At 35.5% G+C, this 21,881-nt stretch overlaps 2 protein-coding genes across 4 annotated transcripts; one reads left to right on the forward strand and one right to left on the reverse strand.

Moving 5' to 3' along the window:
- Window positions 1-2,701: 2,701 nt before the first annotated feature.
- On the reverse strand, window positions 2,702-8,357 carry nicol1 (NELL2 interacting cell ontogeny regulator 1). The gene is made up of 4 exons (NM_001386636.1): window positions 8,230-8,357; window positions 7,836-7,958; window positions 6,340-6,428; window positions 2,702-3,459 (listed from the first exon to the last, which is right to left on the reverse strand). Exons 2-4 carry the CDS (start codon window positions 7,930-7,932, stop codon window positions 3,388-3,390), a joined length of 258 nt encoding a protein of 85 aa, NP_001373565.1. The 5' UTR covers window positions 7,933-7,958; window positions 8,230-8,357; the 3' UTR covers window positions 2,702-3,387.
- On the forward strand, window positions 4,507-21,881 carry nelfa (negative elongation factor complex member A). 3 transcript variants are annotated; one of them, XM_073906680.1, is made up of 12 exons: window positions 4,507-6,453; window positions 10,777-10,986; window positions 13,305-13,476; window positions 15,242-15,403; window positions 15,557-15,646; window positions 17,507-17,634; window positions 17,839-17,908; window positions 18,277-18,365; window positions 18,446-18,557; window positions 19,101-19,411; window positions 20,918-21,017; window positions 21,113-21,878. In XM_073906680.1, the coding sequence occupies exons 2-12, from the start codon at window positions 10,777-10,779 to the stop codon at window positions 21,295-21,297; spliced, it is 1,629 nt and encodes a 542-aa protein (XP_073762781.1). In that variant the 5' UTR covers window positions 4,507-6,453; the 3' UTR covers window positions 21,298-21,878. The 3 variants fall into 3 exon arrangements, with proteins under 3 accessions (XP_073762781.1, XP_068078424.1, NP_001166972.1); XM_068222323.1 differs by lacking the exon at window positions 4,507-6,453 and adding an exon at window positions 8,416-8,574; NM_001173501.1 differs by lacking the exon at window positions 4,507-6,453 and having other exon boundaries at window positions 10,706-10,986; window positions 21,113-21,881.

The following is a 21,881-nucleotide window of genomic DNA, read 5'->3' on the forward strand; positions in this document are numbered from 1 at the left end:
CCCACACACACACATTTACAGTACACTCCTTTTTACACAATAATGCACAATCCGCTGTTTCCTCTGCAGACCCTCTGCTCTGAAACTCTTTACACCACAGTGGCGTAGTGTGCTTGGCACGCTCACTCTATCATGCCTAGAATGGGGAAAGTGAATATTTTAGTATCAGAAATGGCCATCCTCGGTCCTATTCGTAGTTCATTCGCCTAATGAGTAATTCATTTGAGGCTTCTGCAAAAATATGCATGCATAATTAATGCATTATCATCTTCAAGTATTTATGAGCCTCGCGCTACATGGGTGAAATGGCCTCCGAGGCCAGTGGGACTGGTCTGAGAGAGTATTGACTGGTCTCAGTATTACCATATGTAAATGTGTGTGTGTGTGTGTGTGTGTGTGTGTGTGTGTGTGTGTGTGTGTGTGTGTGTGTGTGAGAGAGAATCTCAATTTGTTTCTTTAGTATCTTTAGTACTCTTACTAAAATAATCTTTAATATGCAGAAGTTCCTTATTATTGTTTATGTGCAGGACATCATGAAGTTTAACAAAAGCTGATCCAAGGCCAAGCCTGACACTCTTACTTTGATCTCATTTATCAAAATAAAAGCCGTGACATATATAAATTTATACATAATCAGTGGGGAATGTCCATGATTTTAGTCAATTACTTTTTTTGGTGGATCAGTTTTGTTTGCAGTTTTCTGCTTTTCAACTGTTGCCTAAAAACAGCCATGTGCATGCTTTTACCTAAGTAAAAGTTAGTTTATTTAACTAAACTAAATCAGTTTTAGCGGTCAGTGTAATGTCAGCTGATGCAGATGAAAAGTGCATCTTTTCTTAAAATTGCAACGATTTCAATCATTTGAATAGCTTTACACTGCAGTCTTCCGCTATAACCAAGGGGGCCATGCTGTTCTCTGAGTTTCTGTGTTTACGTATTTGATGTGTATTTTTATTTTTTTTATTCTTTAAAGTTGCTTGCTCTGCAGAGCTGTTTTCACACCCCAATGGGAAGTGCTGCATTGCTGCGACAGTTATAACGAGTCTTTATATTCCTGCGCCCCCGTCTGGCCATTTGACGCATTACAAGTAAAAGCGCGTGAAGGAAACTGCAAACTGCTGGAACATTTTTAACAGCTGTTGAGGGAGATTTAAAAAAAGTTCACTGAAGCTGCTGATTTCAGCCCAACTGAAGAGAGACTACATAATCAAAGATTTTACTAGGTTTGCAAATCACTTAGGCGCTGAGATGATAAACTGTATCATTTTTCAAGATGCTATTGTAGGTTTATTAATAGTTTGAATTTGTTTTTATTTTTGTATTCTCCATTTTAATTTTATTTATTGTTGACCGTTTTTTTTTTTGTAAATATCCACTATATATTTAGTTATTTCAGCACTTGTCAATGTAAATTGGAAATAGTTTTGCTAGATAGATTACTTGAATTACAAATACATTTACAAATACTTAAAATCTAATATTCCCCAGAAAAATATAACAGAGACAATTTTAAACATATAAGTTTTATTAACTAACTTCTAATCTTTGCCTTGATAACAGTATATAATATTTTACTAATTAATATGCAGGATACTTTTATTGATAAGCTTATTATCATATCTGTGTATGTCAATATGTCAAGCAACAAAAATTTCCATTTAATAGTTTTAGTTTAAATTACTTCCTCAGCATTCTACTCGCAATACCCCATAATGACAATGTAAAAAAGATTTTGTTGCAAATTTGTTAAAAATAAAAAACCTGAAAAATCTGAAATATACGCTTGATGTACATTTGATTTTTCAGGGTTTTTTTTTTTTTTATAAATGTGCAACAATTTCACAAAATATTTTTTCACATGTCATTATGGGGCATTGTGTGTAGAAGTTTGAAGAAATAAATTAATGTAACCCATTTTGGAATAAGGCTGTAACATACATACTTACATACATACATACATACATATATATATATGAGCAATTCCATGCAAATGTATTTTCACCAAAATGCATCTGTCAATGTTTTCAAACTATTCTATTTGATTTACCAAAGTCGCACAAGTGGCAATATCACATCTGTCACATCCATAACGGAGAGATGTCACATCCATAACAACACTTTTTTTTCCTCATAATATGTGAACATATTAATTAAAATAAAATCAATCATGGTTGTTCTATAGAGAGCTGACTCTTATCCTTTTGATTAGCATTTTTTTAGGTTGTGCAATTTAATTCACAGAATTTCTACAAAGTATGTTGTATTCTGTAAACTTGCAGACTGTTTTTGTCACATCCAAAACGCATGTTTATTTCCCTCATTTAAATTAAATAACATGTTTACAGATTGATATTTTTCTGGTCCCTTAACTTTGTGGTCAGTTGTTCTCGAAAATATAAACAAATGTTTCAATATAATTTTAACATTTACTTTGCATGCGCGTTTATGTTTTGAGTTTTACTGCAAATGTCACATCCATAACGCTGTATTATGTATTACATGTAATATGGTGTATGTAATATATAATATAACGCACATGGCTTAAACTGTACAGTTTAGATGAACATCAAAAACATAGAAAGGTCACAAGATTAATTAAAATAAACGTAAAAATAATTCCAAAAACCAAAACAGGTCAACTAACCCAAAGGATAACTGCTCAAAAGAGCATCTATGAAACAAATAGCCTACAACAGGAACGTGACGTCACATATGTTTTTAATGCACTTTTCTACACACAAAAAGACATTGTTACAGCTGTGAACTCACATCTTAGTACCAAAGTAATCTCTATGAACCATTCCTTCATTTCCCTTCTCATAAATCCTCATATAAAACTCTAAACTATCACTTTACATGCAGACTCTCTTCTAGTCGTAGATCTACCAATCTTACAGCAAACAACGCCATTGATATATTTAATAGATCTAAATATCTGCTTAACCATTGTGACTAATAATCATATATCCTAAGAACAAAAATATAAAAAGCCGTTAGTATTTAAAAAAGAAAAACATCTAGTCTACTGTGCAAATAATGATAATAAATAATGTGTTTGCAGAATCTTTTGCAGTGCATTGTGCCTGGAGAGGTGTTTATATTCCCCTGTGTTTATATTCACTTATATGGAAGATACAATGTATTTGCTGCTGCCCTATCATGAATGTGCCTCTCAGCATCGACGTTTCAACAGTGGAATGTTGTGTGTTGACTTCTGTCAGGAATGTGTGTTTATGCACATATTATGATGAAAGATAAAACATGTTTCTTGTCACACATGACAGGAAGCGTGTTTGAGAGCAACGGAGTGTGTTTGACTAAGAGCAGGTAGTATCCTTTAGGTACATAAAGGTTTCTGTATCTGAGGACAGTGTTTACGCTGGCTTTTTAGCGCAGGCTGCTGGCAGGCATGCAGTCACACAACGCCCTCTTCTCGGCCCTCAGCACCAAATTCTCCGTCTGAAAAACATACAACATATAATAAACAGTGTTGGAGGTAATGCATTACAAGCAACCCATGTAATAATATTACTTTTAGAAGTAACAAGTAATGCATTACTTTAAAAAACTGAGTGATGATATTTGAGTTACTCTTTAAAAAAATTAAACGTGAGTTACTTTTTGGTTTAATTAATTAGCGTTTAAATAAATAAATTGCTGAATTAATCACGCACAAAATGAGAGAATTTGCTCTCATTCTGAACAGACAGAAACTAAGACGGCAGACATGGGGCCGGTTGCACCAGCACTGCACAAGTTAAAACGTAGCCTAGTTGTGACATAAAGGGACACTAAGTTACAACTTACACAATACTAAATATGTTTGTGTTGCACTCCTGAACTTAGTTTAAACGTAACGCTACGCTCCAATTAAATTTTTATGGCAGCCTCCCCCCATGTATAACGGTAGAAAAGAGAAGCGAGACAGCAATTTTAGTTTACATTGAGGAGCTTGCGATGATAACGAAGAATGGTCTTCCTCTAATCACAGCCTTAATTTCCTCCCAAATCTCGCATTTTTTTCAGTTTATGAAAGAAGTTTAATGTTCTATCAAGGAGTGTTTTGTGTTTATTGTATCCGTCAATTAAAATGAGAATTTCTTGATGATTGAGTTCTTCCTGCTACTTTCTCTTTCATGAGTAGGATACAGTATATATATATATATATATAAATCAAGTTTAATGTTTTGCGTGTGCGTCGTCTGTAATTATTGACTGTAATTTAATGTGCTATAAAAATGTAATTTCATTCATTCATTCGTTCATTCATTTTCATTTCGGCTTAGTCCCTTTATTAATCTGGGGTCGCCCCAGCGGAATGAACCGCCAACTTATCCAGCACGTTTTTACACAGCGGATGCCTTTCCAGCAGCAACCCATCTCTGGGAAAAAATTTAATTTATTTTTATTTTTCATAGAACAGCTATATATAGATGCATTAATTGCAGAATTGTAAAGCAGTTTAACAATTTAAATGCTTTTTATTGTATATTACCTCATTCAATGAGACTACACAAGACTTTACTGAGAGCTTACAACCTACTAACTACGGTTTGCCCTAAGAACATGTGGTGCAACCGGAGTGGGAACAAATTTTGTTACAAACTAGCTAGTAGTTACTAAGCCCCTAGTGTGGACTTTATGTTCCAGTTTAAGAAAGAACATATGATGAGCTGGTGAAACCTTACCCAGAACCTTAGATTTCTGCAATGAAAGTATTATCATTATTTTGAACTCATCGAAGAAAAGAAAAAGGGGATTGTCTCAGTGGACAGTGGTTTTACTTGACTAATGAGGCAAAAAGTTCAAATGTAGCACACACACTGTGTTACTTTCAAACAATTGTATAAAGGCCATGTAAAGCACTGGGCTCAGGAAGTTTTCTGAAGATAATATTATCCTAAATTATTATTTTTTTTATTTGTTTTTTAAAAAGTAAATGAAGGTTATACAGTGTGTTGTTAAATGCACTGCTCCTCTATTTTAAAAATAAGAAGAGAAAAAAAATTTAAGAGAGATCAATCCTCAGCAAAGGTATGAAAAAGTAACATAACACGACTAGTTACTTTTTTGGGGAGTTATATTACAACATAATATTGTAATGCATTACTTTGAAAAGTAACTTTGCCCAACAAGGATAATAATTGTCCGAGAGATGCTCCAGATCGAGTAAAACACTGGTAAGTGTTTCTTCCCATATAAACCTCCGGTGAACGATTAATGTGACTTTTTTCCATTTTATACGGTTCCTTTTACAGCATAGATGTTGTAATGTAATTAAAATAGAATCAGTTTAATAAACTTTGGTATTCATTTAGTTGCTCAATTGTAGAACGAGATGAAAAGTTGTTTACACGCACGAGCCATCAGGATTAGCAGGCTAGTGCAGAAACTCCATTGAATATACAGGGGTAAAATAAATGTTCATATTATAAAGACATATTAAAAAATGTCATTTAATGTGGTGTTTCTTGCTCATTCTGAGACCCATTCAGATATCACTCAGCCAGTGAAAATCGCTAATTTTTAAAGAAAACAGACCTTAAATGCGCCAATTTTGTGACGGTATACAGTTCACTGGAAGTGCTTGACCCAGGTTACTGGCAAATTAAAAATCCTTCCGCATACTTCTGCATATACCCTATTCACCTATAGCGCATGTCTTTGGACTGTGGGGGAAAACGGAGCTCCCAGAAGAAACCCACGCCAACACGGGGAGCACCTGCAAACTCCACGCAGAAATGCCAACTGACCCAGCTGAGGCGACAGCGCTACCCACTGCACCACCCTAAATGTTTTGCTGTCTCTCCAAAACACTGAAATATCCACTATATAAAACATATTATTTAATGTATGATAAGTAATAACAGCACTTATTCTTCAAAAATCTAAAAAGAAAATGTGCTAGAGCACAGCATGAGGTGTCAGTGATTCATGTTACATTTTACAGACGTTCTACCTGTATTTTAAAGGTTCCACAACATTTGGCTGTGTTTTATGGTTAATACAACATTCTGTGGATGGGTTAGTGCTTAGCAATGTTGTCTCACACCAAGAAGGTCACTTGTTTGAATCCCTGTGCTTGGAAGGGCATTCGTCGCTTAAAACAAAGCTAGAGTAATTGGTGGTTCATTCCACTCTGGCGACCCCTGATAAATCAGGGACTGAGCTGAGGGAAAGTGAGTGAGAAAATTCGGTGAAATAAATAGATAACGTCCTTCCAAAATATAATAGAACATTTTCCTTATTGTGCATAAAAGATATAAGACGAGTCTACTTTACTTTTTTTTTTGTGTATTGATTTATTTTTGCCTGTTTTGTCCCTTTCTTTGCTCTTACCCGTGAGTCTAAGTTGAAGGCTGTTTTCTTCAGGTCTTGCAAGGCTCTCTGCATGAACTCGAAGGCATGACAGTCAACACATGGCCGGCCTGTTGAAACACATTTGTGCAGCAGGTGATGATTTCATATTGACTTTCAGCATATCATCACTAGATAAATTAGTTGTAAATTAATGTTGGTAGTATTTAGTACTGAGAAGTGCTTCAGAAGTATTGTTCATTGTTTAATTCATTTTAACTAGTGTAGCTAACAAATGTAACCTTATTGTGCTGTCATCTAAATACAAGATGAATTATTAAATAAAAACTTAATAACTAAATGTTTAGGCATTACATATATTCAATCAAAATAAAAACTGAATTAATGGTGAACCTAAATTTGAACATTTTGTAAAATGTGTTTTAGATTTCAAATATAAAATTCACAACCAAAAGTGAAAACTCAAGTACAGCAAAAACAAGTGAGACCACATAAAAAATGCTATTGTTTCTCTGAATTTGCTATTAATAGACATTTTATAGTTTTATATAAAATGCTGTTTTTTTTTTTTTTTTTTTTTTTGGCTTTATTTTATGGCAAACAAAAATTTAAATAAGATTGTTATCATTTACACTATTTATTTGCAGAAAATGTCAACTGGTCAATATGAAATATTCCATAATTTCAGATACACAGTTAAAGTCAGAATTATTAGCCCCCTTTGAATTTTTTTTCTTTTTTAAATATTTCCCAAATGATGTTCAAGGACATTTTCACGGTAAGTCTGATAATATTTTTTTTTTCTGGAGAAAGTCTTTTTTGTTTTATTTAGGCTAGGATTAAAGCAGTTTTTTAATTTTTTAAATAAAATTTTAAGGACAGAATTATTAGCCCCTTTAAGCTATATTTTTTGTCGATAGTCTTCAGAACAAACCATCATAATACAATAACTTGCCTAAATGCCCTAACCTGCCTAGTTAACCTAATTAACCGGAATTAACCTAGTAAAGCCTTTAATTATCACTTTAAGCTGGATAGAAGTAAACAAGTCTTGAAAAATATCAAGTAAAATATTATTTACTCTCATCATAGAAAAAAATAAGTAAATCAGTTATTAGCAATGAGTCAATAAAACTATTATGTTCAGAAATGTGTCGAAGAAATCTTCTCTCCGTTAAACAGACATTGGGAAAATAATTCAGGAGCGCTAATAATTCTGACTTCCAACTGTATAGAGAGAGATAGACTTTACAAAGTAAAAAAATATGAACCTATTTTAATGTCAAATACAGAGAAACCATAAAAACTGTTTAGTAGTCTATTATTCACCCCCTCAAAGCTAAAACCAGACTACACTACAAACTAGAATCAGTACAACAAGGCTGCATTGCTTCCTCATCACCAAGGCTGAGCAAGAGCCAGGAAAACACCGTAGCGCAGGGCATACGATGCGATGATGACACATGAAATGATGCATGTCTGTTGCCCACTCGTCTAAAAAGCAGACTGAGGCTTACTCTCGGCCGGGATGACCGAGCCTGAGTCCTCGGCTTGGCAACACACGAGCAGCATCAGCATCACCGCCGCCGCCGCCAGAGCTCCGCTTGGCCTCATACTGTCGCCGCACACACACAATAAACCTGCCACAGCGAGAAAACACACACACACACACAAATGAGCTAATAATTACATGTAGTCATTCAGACGACGTTTTAAGAAAAGCGAATAACAACTGAGAAATGCTTTGAAAATGACAGTCTGGCACAAACGTAAATAAAGAGCCTGTCGATTTTTGTCTTTGTCTTGATAATGCTAACAAATATGGTCCGTTTCAAATACGACCAAATAGCTCTAATGTAAGGTGCATTATTAATGCTAATTAAAGTGGAACAACAAGCTAATTTGCATTACCTGTAGTTTTCTGATGAAGACACTGGCACCGTTAGTCAAACCACCGCCCTCCTTCACAGGACGCAGTTTCGTTGCGGAGCGTCAATCGCGTTTTTATGATTATTGTCCTTCGCGGTGCGCCGTAGGATTGAGTCCCAAATGTTTTCGAAGCCCAGTTGACGTTTCTCTCTCTCATTGGCTACAGGTGGTCACATGGATTTCAGCCTTCCTCGCTTTGAAAGTGCACCTATGTTCTGTTTTTTAATAATGTGATTTAGACAGATTTCACATCAACATTTGTTTTAATAAGTTTGTTTATTTTGTTGAATGAATTAAGGCTACACAGATATTATTGGGGACGTTATGGTATGTTCGCCAGATGGTTATATATTTACCAGGTTGTGCATAATGTATACAATGATCAGCATAACGTTACACCCCATTTTGAAAATTAATATTTTTATCAATTTCTCAGTAAATATAGGCAATGTATTTTTGTGCATTTAAACCAAACATAATTATTAAACAGATAAATTAATTGAAATAGTATTTTAGTCACCAAACATATTTAGATATTGAAAGATCATACAATCAAATTCAAGCTAAATATTGCAAAACCATTTGCAACCTACAAAAAACTCAGTTTTTCCATTTTGTTACTTCTCTGGTTTTTTTTTTCTCTTTTTAAAATTTGTATTTAATGTTTTCTATAACTTATAAATTTGGCTGTACTAGTTTTTGGACCGTTATTGCAAGTTGTTTTGTTAGATAAGCTCCAGATTTGGCTTCAGTGCTGACTAATCTAATGCATACAAACAAATATAATATTTTATAGCTTCCTATAGAAAATATGAATTTTAAAGACTTAAATGAATTTTATAAGGGGTGTACTTATAAATGCTGAGCACTGTATATATGTTTATTTCAAAGCTGTTATATTTGTTTTCCCTATTTTTATGATTGTTGCATTAGCCTGTTTGTATACATAATCACATAATGTTTACTATATGCACCGGAACGAAGGTGCATTACAATGTTAATACTAAGATAGATAGATAGATAGATAGATAGATAGATAGATAGATAGATAGATAGATAGATAGATAGATAGATAGATAGATGTGTAACATACTGTCGGAAACATAATTTAATAAGCAAAGTGAGAATATCAAAACACAAATGTTCCGCATTTATTCACATAATAAAATTAGCATTGATTGTTGTTATTATTACATGGTATCTGCTGGGTCTCAAAAACTCTAAAAATGTCTTAAATCTCAAAAGCTAAATTTAAGGTCTTAAAAAGTCTTAAATCTACTGAAATATTTTGTGGTAGGTCTTAAATCTTTAATCATGTAAATTTTTTACATGTCTTAATTTTCCTTTGTTCATGTATAGCTACCCAATCTGGCTATTAACACCCATACAATCATCAACAATCTATCTCATTTACATATTTAATTTTTTTATTTCATTTTTAACTCTATTTACCATAATGGTTTAATTATTTTCCTCATAATAATATTTGTTTAAAAGTTCCCCATGTGTTTACTGCTGAGGAAACTGGCCTGGACAGGCTGTTGTTTCTGACCAGTCTTGTTTTTCTCTGATTTAAAATGCTGAATTGGTTGCTTGTTGGGTTGTAGATTCTAAGAAGTGACATGTCATGACGGTTCACGTCTGTTAGCATGTATCGGTGCTTTATGAATTGACCTTAATATATAAAAAAACGACACTTGGGCAAAAATTACGCTGTTTGTTTTGTGGCTTAATGTTTTATGTAAAGGGTATCCACAGAGTCTTAATCTTTTTAAATCTTTAAATCTAGCTACATTTTAGACCTTAAAAATTTACTGAAATATTGTGTTGTAGTTGTAGGTCTGACTTTTTTATCATTCATTTTTGTTCCTTGTTCATGTTTAGCTACCCAATCTGGACATCAACACCCATACTATCACCAACAATTCCAATCATTTAACTTTTCATTTAAAAAATAGCATCTAATTACTTTCCTTACAGTAACATTTGTTTAAAAGTTCTCCATTTATTCAGATACTGACCTGGCCTACATTTTTATATTAAATTATTACTTTATTATTAATTTTATTAAATTATAATGAATAATTTTTGATAGGGCAAGTGAAAATCTTTTACAACAGGGATATTCAATTAAAATCCTTAGCATTTATCCTTGTATAAGGCTAAAATTTAATTTATAATAGTCTTACAAATCTCTTAAAAGTCTTAAATTTAACTTGGTGAAACCTGCAGAAGCCATGTATTATTAATAATGATAATAAAACAGATGTAAACAAAATGTTTGCCAAAATAAGTAGTTTTATTATACATTAACGTTAGTTAAACATTACAACGCCAAAACATAACACGTGAAATCAGAAACAAAACGAAGATATGCAATACAAAACCTGTTACGTGCATCTCACTCATTTAATGTTTGCAAAAGTTTTCCGAGCTCTGCTCGCGATCACACGGGTCCTAGCGCGCGTGTGTCTGTTTTCTTAGGTAGCCTGTTAAAATGCCCGATCTCATTATTCGCCTTTTTCCAAGATGGCGTCGATGAGGGAGAGCGACACCGGCCTGTGGCTCCACAACAAACTCGGATCGACGGACGAGCTGTGGACTCCTTCGAGCATCGCTTCCCTTCTCACCGTGTCGGTCATCGATAATATTCGGCTGTGTTTTTCCAGTCTTTCGCCACCGGTGAAGCTGAAACTCTTGCTGGGGATGCTGCACCTCCCGCGCAGGACCGTGGATGAGGTGCGACTGCAGAACTACACACACACACACACACACACGCTCACTCACACTCTGACTTTACTTCCGACTGTCGCTCGCTGTATCGGGTTGGCATGTTGTTTATTAGTAGTTGTGTGCTGCTGGCTCGTCTGTGTTGCATGTGTAATAATAACATGGCTTCCACCATGAGTCTCCTGCAGCTGCTGTCTTCTCATGTCAGTCTCCAGCAGAGCTCTGCTCGGGCTGCTGTCTGTCCCCGGGTCTGCCATAACTTAATAGCTTCATGCATGTAAACGTGCAGTCAACTTTGGCAGTGTTGTTTTAAGTTAATGTTATTCTGATGGAGTTTGGTCATTTGTTTGGACGAGTAAAACGCCCCCTTTTCAAATGTACTCCAGTAACTAGTTTCCGCCTAAACACTACAGTCATAACAGTCAGTGGTAGTACTGTAACACTGTGGCAGCGTAGTAAACTGCATGACAAACGTATTTAGACGACAAAAATCTTGTTTTGAGTATGAGAAAGCGTCTGTGCACACTCGAAACACATTTATGTAGAGTTAAAACCATGTTCAATCAAATTTAAGGGGTTTTAACAAAATAAGGATTATAGTACTTGCATTGTGCTGTTTGAAATATACAAAGTACATTCATTAATTTTTTTTTGTTGCCTTAATTAATCTAGCCTCGTCACAGCGGAATGAAATGGCAACTTATACAGCATGTTTTACGCAGTGGATGCCCTTCCAGCTGCAACCCAGTACTGGGAAACATACAATCACACGCATACACTAAGGACAATTTAACTAACAATTCACCCATACCACATGTCTTTGGACTGTGGGGGAACCGAGGCACCCGGAGGAAACTCACGCAAACATGGGGAGAACATGCAAACTCCACACAGAAATGCTGACTGACTCAGCCGAGCCTCAAACCAGTGAACTTTTTACTGTGATGCAATTGTGCTACCTGCTGTGCCACCGTAAGTTTTTAAAAAAATCATACATGGAGTGATTAAAAATGCAATTGTCTTGTGTTTAATAGTGTAGCATAACTTACTATAAAAAATGCCCTGACATATGGAAGAAAATTGCCAACCAATTTCTGTAAAAATAAAAATATTCTAATAATAAATAGATAATGTGTGTGCATGCGATTTGGGGAAAATATCCAACTACTCTTTATTTTTTATTTTTTTATTGAAAAGATATTAACTTAAACATTCATTCAAGTGTATTTTTAACTATTCAGAAGTGAAACCGTCATTTTTTTTCCTAGAGCAAACAGTAAACACAAATGACCTTACCTTTCTGTAAACAAGTTAAACTTAAATTAGGGAGGAATGTATACACCTATACAGAACACTTGGCAAGTTAACATGGCTAAAAACAACTCTGAAATTGTTGCTTGCTACTAGATTGAGTGTCACTGGCAATACTTTCAGCTGATTTTTTTCAGCAAGACACTCATCACTCAAATTATGCTCTCTCAATTGGCTGGTAAGACTATCACACACAGACAGCAGTCATGCATAAGCCCGGGGCAGGAGAAATTAAATAATACAAATATATTTCATATTGCAGCCTCTTGCGATTTAGTCGCAACGTTTCAAATTGATTTCGATTAATCACGCAGCCCCATCTGAAAATGTACTGTTCATTTTCTGCCTGGACATTTTTGTTTATTGATCTTCTTTATTTATGTATTTTTAAACAGTGTAAGATATTCATTGTTTCACTAAATTAGCCTGAATTCCTGTCAATTGCTTATGGCCTCAGGAAAGAAAATCTGCAGTTTCTATAATGTAAAAACAAAGTTAAATTAAATAATGTTTTGAGAAATGAGTTTTCTGGATCTATAGCTTTGTGTTGGAGGGAAGTGTGTTAAATAAATTTACTATATTATTACTGATGACATTTCCTCTAAATTTAAAATTAATTGGTCGTTTTAAGCTTTGTTTCTTTTTGCAGTTAGATGTTTAGCATATAATAATAATTTACATGTTTCTATTTGTTTTTAGACAACACATCACCAATGTTTTAACTTAAGATAAGTTGAGAAATCATAACTTTGTTGTGATAACTTTGAATCATAACAAATAAAAACAATTGTCTGAATGCTCTTTTTTCCTGAAGAAATGTTTCAGGTTTTAATAGAAAAAAGCAAATATTAACTTTTTACCCAGACCTAACACATCCTGAGATTAGCTGAGGAAGTGGCCTCGTTTTTCCATAGCAGTGTTTTCTGTTAGAGAGGTCAGTGCACTAGTGGCAGATTCATTGAACAGTCTGGCTAGATTAAGTCTCTGATTTTCTTGATTCTTCCCTAATAATTCAGATGAAGGAGGCTCTGTCAGAGATCATTCAGTTGGCCACAGTGGACTCTGAGCCCTGGGTGTTAATGGTGGCTGACATCCTGAAATCATTCCCAGAGACCGGCTCACTAAACCTGGACCTGGAGGAGCAGAACCCTAATGTACAGGACATCCTTGGAGAACTGCGTGAGAAAGGTCAGTCTGACATCAGTAATGGGCTCTATGCACAGCCAGGGTTTTAAAGCCAATGATAAACTTCCGGTGAAAGCTTAATGTGACTATTTTCAATTTCACAAGGTTGTTTTTACAGCATCAATGTTGTGATGTAATTACAATACATTCAGTTAAATAGACTAAAGCATTCATGTAGTCGTTCAAGCGTGAAATGACATGACTGTTGTAATCACTTGTGCCAGAAGTAGCAAAAGGCCAGCGCAGAAATTCCATTGAAAATACTGGGGTAAGATTGACTCATATTTTAAAGACATGGTGGGGGGAAATGGAATTTAAATGCAGTACTACTTGTCCGATTAGAGACCAATTTCATATCGTATATTTAGCAGCTAGTGAAGATCACAGACTTTTAAAGAAATTAGATCTTAAACATGACAGTTTTGTAATGGAAAGACAGTTCAGTGGAAGTCATTGGGCTGCCTGGCTGAAAAGTAAAAGTCTGTGGACATATAGCCCATTGCAGTATTAGGAGAGGGTCAAAACAGTCTACAGCCCACATATTTCCCCATCCTTGACTTCTTTGACTAGATATTAGGGCTGTGTATTTTGCTCAGTTTGATGTCAGAAAGATGTCTTTGTTAGTGAGTTTTGATATTTGTATTACTGCCTCAGACTAAAAATCTAAAAATATGTTTTGTGTCCATAAATGGTTGCAAAGAGCAATATTAAATACATTTATAACATAATTCTAATGTTAACATTTATAAAAGTGATGTTTAAAAAAATTGCAGTATGTAGGATTGCAGTTCATATTCTAAATTTGGCGAGGGTATTTATTTTTCAACGACTCGATGCACGTGCAGGTTCAATTCAATTCAGCTTTATTTGTATAGCGCTTTTACAATGTAGATTGTGTCATAGCAGCTTCACATAAATGGTCATAGTAACTGGAACAGTTTGGTTCAGTAACTGGAACAGTGTGGTTCAGGTTTTAGTGTTTAAGTTCAGTTCAGTTCAGTTTAGCTCAGTTCAGTGTGATTTAATCATTACTGAGAGTTCAAACACTGAAGAGCAAATTCATCGATGCGTAGCTCTACCAATCCTGAACCATGTGAGGCAGTGGCGACAGCGGAGAGGGAAAAAAAACTTCACCTGATGGGAGTGAAGAAAAAAAAAACCTTGAGAGAACCAGACTCAGTAGGGCACGACCATTTTAATTTCTCCGCTGGCCAAAAGTCTTGTGCAGAACTTCATTCGCCGTGGTTTATGCTGCCAGATTGATGACACACATATCCTCACACTGAAAGCTGCTCTGCTGATGTTTACATTTGTAGCATATTATATTAGTTGCTAGTTAAAAACCACCTCATGTGGATTTTTATAACTCTGAATCTGTGTCTCATTTTGGAGGCTGCTACTGTCCTGCATACATTGAGGCAAGTTTCATTTCATTCTGGCAGTGGGTGGAGTTACTCAGACCAAAACAAAGACAGACATTTCGACAAGGAACACACATTTTTCGGAGAATAACTGACTTTAGCCTTTTTAGTCAGATAAACAATTATGTGTACTTGCATGTATGTTTCTTGTATATCTGCAAACATATGCTTTTTTACGATTGAAGAGTCAAAAACTCACATAGAGCACCTTCAAATTAGAAATATGCTTATATAATACATCATTACATTTAGTATTCATCCTTTTTATTAGAACACCTTTTTTAATTTATTAGTGAAAAGACCTACTAAAATGTAGTACTTTTGTAACATGTTGTATTTCTACACAGTAAATGAATGTGAAGCGTCAACCATGTTGCCTCTGGAGTGTCAGTATCTGAACAAGAGTGCTTTGACCACGCTGGTGGGGCCGCTCACTCCACCCATCAAACACTTCCAGCTCAAGAGGAAACCCAAGAGCGCCACACTCCGAGCCGAGCTGCTGCAAAAATGTAAGTGTTTGTGCCTGTAAAAATGGGTGACCCTCTCTGTTTTCTTTTTTTCTGTATGGATGTATTGTGGTCATTTAATAAAAGAGTTTACCCTGATGTTTCTTTGATGATTGCCATGGTCATTGTTTAATACTTATGATATTTGCTCTAAAGCCACAGAGACCGCCCAACAGTTAAAGAAAACCGCAGGAGTGCCCTTCCACTCCAAAGGAAGAGGACTAGTGAAGAAGATCGACACCACAAGTATGAGTTCTGTTCACACAGTGTTTGGGTGGAAATAATGTTTCATTTTAATTAGTTTAATAATAACATTATATCATATAAGATTAGATGGGATTAAATAATAACTCATTTATATATATATATATATATATATATATATATATATATATATAGATAGATAGATAGATAGATAGATAGATAGATAGATAGATAGATAGATAGATAGATAGATAGATAGATAGATAGATAGATAGATAAAATATAACACTTTATGATAAGGTTTCATTTATTAAATATGAATAGTACATTAGTTTGCATAAATTTACAATGACAAGTTTTTGTTTTGCATTTGCTATTCCTAATGTGAATTCCAGCATTTAAAAATAATTATATTATTTTTGATTCTATAATTATATTATTAAACATATGTTATGATTATTATGATTATGTATTATTTTACTTTATTTTTTAAAAATTATTATCCAAAGAATCATGAAAAAATGGAATCCACATCTGTTTTCAAGATTGCGCACCAGAGCATGTGTGTCTGCGCGTGTTTGAGAAAGACTTTTTTTTTTATAAATAATTATATTATAAACAGAATACATTTCTTAGAATATTTCACAATATTGTTGCTCTACAGTGTTTCTGAAAATGTAAGTATTATTAAATACTTCATTTCAGAGTACAAATTACTGTAGTATTGTAACCAGTGTTGGGTAAGTTACTTTAAAAAAAGTAATCGATTACAAATGACTGTCTACTACTGAAAGATTGTAATCTGATTACATTACTAAATACTTAATGTAAAAAGTAATCAGATTACTAATTACTTTACTATGAAGTTACTTTTAAAACATAAAATATACCTATAAAAATACAAAATAAAGTTTTTTAATAGTCATTTAATAAAACATTCATTTAATAATCACTGAAAAACATTGCAATGCGTTGATCACAGCTGCTTGACATATTCAAAAGACTTAGAGTTCACCCAAAACTTAAAATTCTCTCATCATTCACTTGTTCCACTCCTGTATGCCTCTTTTTTTTAACACAAAAGACATTTAGAAGAAAACTGGATACCTGTAACCGTTGACATCCGTAGTATGAAAAAGCACTGCAGTGTTTTAGCTGTTGTGATTGTCTGAGGGAATTAGTCTACTGAAATGTGTATGTTCCATACAAAATATGAAGCTGACCGTTCAGTTCTTGTCACGTGACTTGCTGTTTTTAACTGGCAAAAGACGTGATATGTGAACAACCCGATAAGCAGCTACGCTTCACTTCACATTCAGAAGATACCTTTATTCCCGATCCTGCACAAAAATCTAATTTAGCCTGTTTAGACTGAGTTGGGCCGCCGAGTTTTTGGGCGAGTATTGTCAAAGAATGCAATATAATCTATTCAGGTACTTGAACAAGTTGCTGGTGGAGTTAAAAGCAGTCAAAAGAGACTGAATTTAGACTATTTCACAGCAATATATTTGTTTTTACACTCAATAAAATAAAAAAATGTCTATATTTCCACTTAAAGCAACTACTCTTGACAGCAATTTAAAAGCACATGCTTATTAACTGATGTTGCAGCAGAAAGTGTGATTTAAAAGAAGCACTTTTTTCCTTCTAAAAATTCTATTTGTAACGCAATTACATTGACTTTAGTAACTGTAATCATTACACAAATTTAAAATGTAATTCGTTACATCACTGCGTTCCTCAAATATAATTAGAATACAGTAACAGTTACTCCCAACTCTGATTGTAACTAACTTACTGTAAATTTAGCCTTTCTGAGTTTCTAACAGAAAAAATATCTTATTACCCAAACCTTTTATCTTAATACGTAATAGTAAAAATGAATTTCATTACTTCTTTCAGCGCCGCTGAAGGGAATTCCCAAAGCACCATTCCGCAGCCCCACCACCCCAAGCATGTTCAGCCCTCCCAGTAACAGAACCCCCATCGCCCCTGCCCGCACACCCCTACGTAAGGAGAGAGGTGTCAAGGTAACTGTCCTCCAATCACCTTTTATAAAGTCACTGAACAACGTTAATAAATCTCAGTAGCTTTTACTCTCTATTAAATGCTTAAAAGCAAACTTTGTGTGTGACATTTGGTTTTACAAACTGAATTTGGTTTCTGAGTAGGGATGGTATGTTTTTATATGCTTTATACTGTTAGCTCATGTGATTGTATTCTTCTTTCTGCAGTTGTTGGATATATCAGAGTTGGATATGGTAGGAGCTGGTAGAGAAGCTAAGAGGAGAAGAAAGACTCTGGGTAAGTTCAAGAAGATTTAATGACATGAGATCTTTTCGCACTGTTTAACATCAGCTTATCATCATTCTCAATGGTGCTTTTAAAACACCACGTTTGTTTACAAGCTTAATTTACAAGCTTTGGATATTATATCAAAAACAATCAGGCATTGTCAAAAATGTATAATGTGTAAACCGGTTGTGTGTTACATTTGTCCAGTCAGTGATGCCGACACTGCAAATATGCAAATAGTGACATTAACCCATGGTTCAGGATTATACAGTATTGTTTGCTTATAAATACTCAAAAAATGTTTTGGTGGAATTTTTACTCTATATCACTACTAATTAATTGTGTTTTTGTGAATATAATTTATGTGTGTTCTTCAGACACAGAAGCTGGAGAAAAGGCAGCCAAAGAAGAGGCGGTGGTGGAAAACGCCACACCAGACTACGCAGCTGGCCTGGTTTCCACACAGGTAGCTTTTGAAATCAGCCATAAGAGTGACACTTTGAAAGCTGATCAGACCAGAACTCTAATTTCACCTCATTTCAACAGAAACTTGGGGCGCTAAACAATGAGAGTGCCCTGCCATCAACCAGTTACCTTCCCGCCACTCCCAGCATGGTTCCTTCATCGTCTTATATTCCCAGCTCAGAGACGCAGCCAGGTGAGCCACTGAGAGATGCAGGTGTGAGGGTTGCAAGAATAAATTTAAACAGTACAGTTAGATACAACAGCTAATCAGATGTTTAAGGTCATAGATGTTTGACAATCTCAACCGAAATATAATGAGAGGGTAGGACATAATGTAACCCCTCTCCTTTTTATAAAACAGCCAATAGTTTGTCACAGCTCTGCCAGTGAGAGTACTTGAGCCCAAGTGCATTAAACATGAAGCGTCTTGAAGGGGTCGAGGGCATGTCAGATACTAGAGAGCATTTGATTGGTCACTATTTGATGAGAAACTGAAGTATGAGGTCATGTGAAAAAAAACTGTTCATCTATTTAGAAGGAAGTGATAAACTACAATCTGTTTATCTTCTAACCGCAAATTTTGTCACTGGAGAACACTAGCTTATAGATATCCTTAAAACTAACAATACTTATACTAACATGTAAAAAAATATTTTTTAATTTCAATTCTTTAATAAAAAGCCAGTTTACAGTCTCATTAACAATCTTTTTTCTGTCTTTGCTTTGGAATAACCAGCGAACGCAGGTGGTTCAGGACGTGAAACTACAAACCGACAGTCGGAGGAGTCGGCTGCCCCAAGTGCCGCTGCCGCTTCACTACCTGGCCAGTTCAAACAGCGGCCGCCTATGTATAATGCCAGCACTGCCAGTCCCACCGCGCCCACTTCACCCACCACGCCAACCAGCACGCCCACAAACAATGGCCCGCCCCCTGCCGCCACAGCAGCACAGCCGGACATGCCCACACAGCCGCCCACCACTGCAGCTCAGCCTGCACCCACGCCAGCACCCCCACAGACACAACCCAAAAAGAACCTCTCGCTCACGGTAACTGATTTCAGTTATATGATGATAATGCTTTACTGGACTGTCCTGCTTTTGATCATACCAGATAGGGTTTTTTTTTGTTTGTTTTTAAATGAGTAAAATAGTATAAATTCTATCAATTATAAACCTTTTTCTTAAAACGCAAAATTACCCATTATGCTTTGCATGTATGCGTAAGGAGGATGCTAATAACTTCCAGTCGGCAGCTTGATGCGTATAAACGGTCACATTCAGACAGCTTAAAAATTATAGTTTTAATCCATTTTACTTGCTTTTAGCATCTTTGAACTAATACTGCTGTTGACAAAAAAATACTGCCTCCTGGACTGAAAAATGCGATCTAATGGGATGGAAAAACAACATTTTGTGAGTCGTTTACCATTTCCGTCAGGCGGCATCTTGAGCATTTAAAAGAGCATCGTCATTGCTAAAGTAAACATTTTCTCTTTTCAAATGTATAACCAAGCCAAACAAACGCAGTTCACTAAAATGTTTGACACACACTTTGTTCTGTTCCACTAACACACAGGTGTCAAACTCAGTCCCAAAAGGGCCACAGCTCTGCACAGTTTAGTTTCAACCCTAATTAAACACACCTGATCAAACTAATTGAGTCCTTCAGGCTTGTTTGAAACCTACAGGTAAGCGTGTTGGAGCAGGGTTGGAACTAAAATGTGCAGGGCTTTGGCCCTCCAGGAATTGAGTTTGACACCCCTGCACTAACACATTGATTTAACAAGTGGCACAAAGTTAAAACAAAGTGATGTTTGAAATGACAGAAAAACATACCATGGTAAATATTACACTACACAAACTACCAAAATGAAACATAAACAGCTCCCGATTATAATCAACATGCAAATCAGCCAGCAGAGTATCAGTCATGTACTTTTATTTTTTGGAAATTGCTTAGCTGAAGGTTACCTACCTGTTGCATTTCATGCCAGTAATATGTTTTGCTCTATAATGCACCGCAACTGACAGCACCATAATGGCTTAAACAGGCCAAAATCGAAGTTCTGAATCACAAAAACACTCCGTAAGCCACTCAAAACGGTATTGACAATCATTTTTGGATCAAGATTTTCCAATTGTAAACGCTGTAAAAGGAAATTCTAAGCACCCTACTGGAAGATGCTGGTTGATATGGCGCATGTTCCATGTAGCAAGAGAAAAAGGTCTATAATACCTAAAGATTTAAATATTTATTGTAATGTTTAATATACATTGTTTATGGTCACCATGGCTGCATTTATTTAGCCAAACATTTAAAAAAAAAAGAGTGATGTCTCGTGTTGACTGTTTACATTTCAGGAGCCACTACTTGGTATTCATTGTCACATGGTCATTCAAGTGTCATTTTAATGTGTTACCACAATGTGCAGTTTAATAGAAGCATGAATGTTTTAACTTCTTTAAAAATGAACTTTATTTCCCTCAAATCATTTGAATGGTAGTGTATGGTGACAATCTGTAAACTCTTATGCTGCATTGTTTTGCCCACAGAGGGAACAGATGTATGCTGCACAAGAAATGTTCAAGACTGCAAACAAAGTCACACGGCCCGAAAAAGCCCTCATTCTGGGCTTCATGGCTGGATCACGAGGTATTTTGGTTGTGATTTCGTCCAGTTTTGTGAATGAGTTGACAACCCTATGGTTCCTCTTTTTTTAATTGTCATATTTCTCATCGTCTCTACAGAAAACCCCTGTCCAGAGCAGGGTGACATCATTCAGATCAAGCTGAGCGAGCACACAGAAGTTCTGCCTAAAGCGGACGGGACCGGCAGCACGACCATGCTGGTGGACACAGTGTTTGAGATGAACTACTCTACTGGGCAATGGACCCGCCTCAAGAAATACAAACCCATTACCAACGTCTCCTGAGGAAGTCTGGGTTAACCAGTACACATACACACACACTCGCTCAGCGCAATTACATGGATGCATATGTATGCATTCACACCCCTCTTCAACATCACCTGAGGAAGTGCTGATAAACACAATCATGTACATGCGCTGGAATGTACATATTTATGGGCCAAATTCTGAGGTATTGGGAATATGCGCTAGTGAATCTCTGGATGTTGGGTTTCAGACAGTTGGGAAAAAAGACTTCCTGTTTGGTTGACCTCATGTCCTATCTCTGTTCCTGCGTTGCCAAAGACAGGGACCCTCTTGTAAGACAGATGTTTTCTTTATCTTTTTGTTAATGTTTGTATCGTTTCTTCTTTTTAGGCCCATTTCAGATTTCATGAGGTGGGGCTTGTTAGTTTGTCTTAACCTACTATTGATTGACACGTTATTAAGAGATCTTAAAAGGGTACAAACATGCTATTACGGTGTCCCACGAATGAAACGAGAATCTGTTCCTGTGTTTTCAAAATCAGAATGTTTAAAAATGTTTTCAAGTTCCTCCTCAGAAGGGAAGAAAAAAAAAATGAAAACAATAAACAGTGTAAAACAAAGTT

Source organism: Danio rerio, chromosome 7 (genome assembly GCF_049306965.1).
Source record: "Danio rerio strain Tuebingen ecotype United States chromosome 7, GRCz12tu, whole genome shotgun sequence".
NCBI classification, from domain to species: domain Eukaryota; kingdom Metazoa; phylum Chordata; class Actinopteri; order Cypriniformes; family Danionidae; genus Danio; species Danio rerio.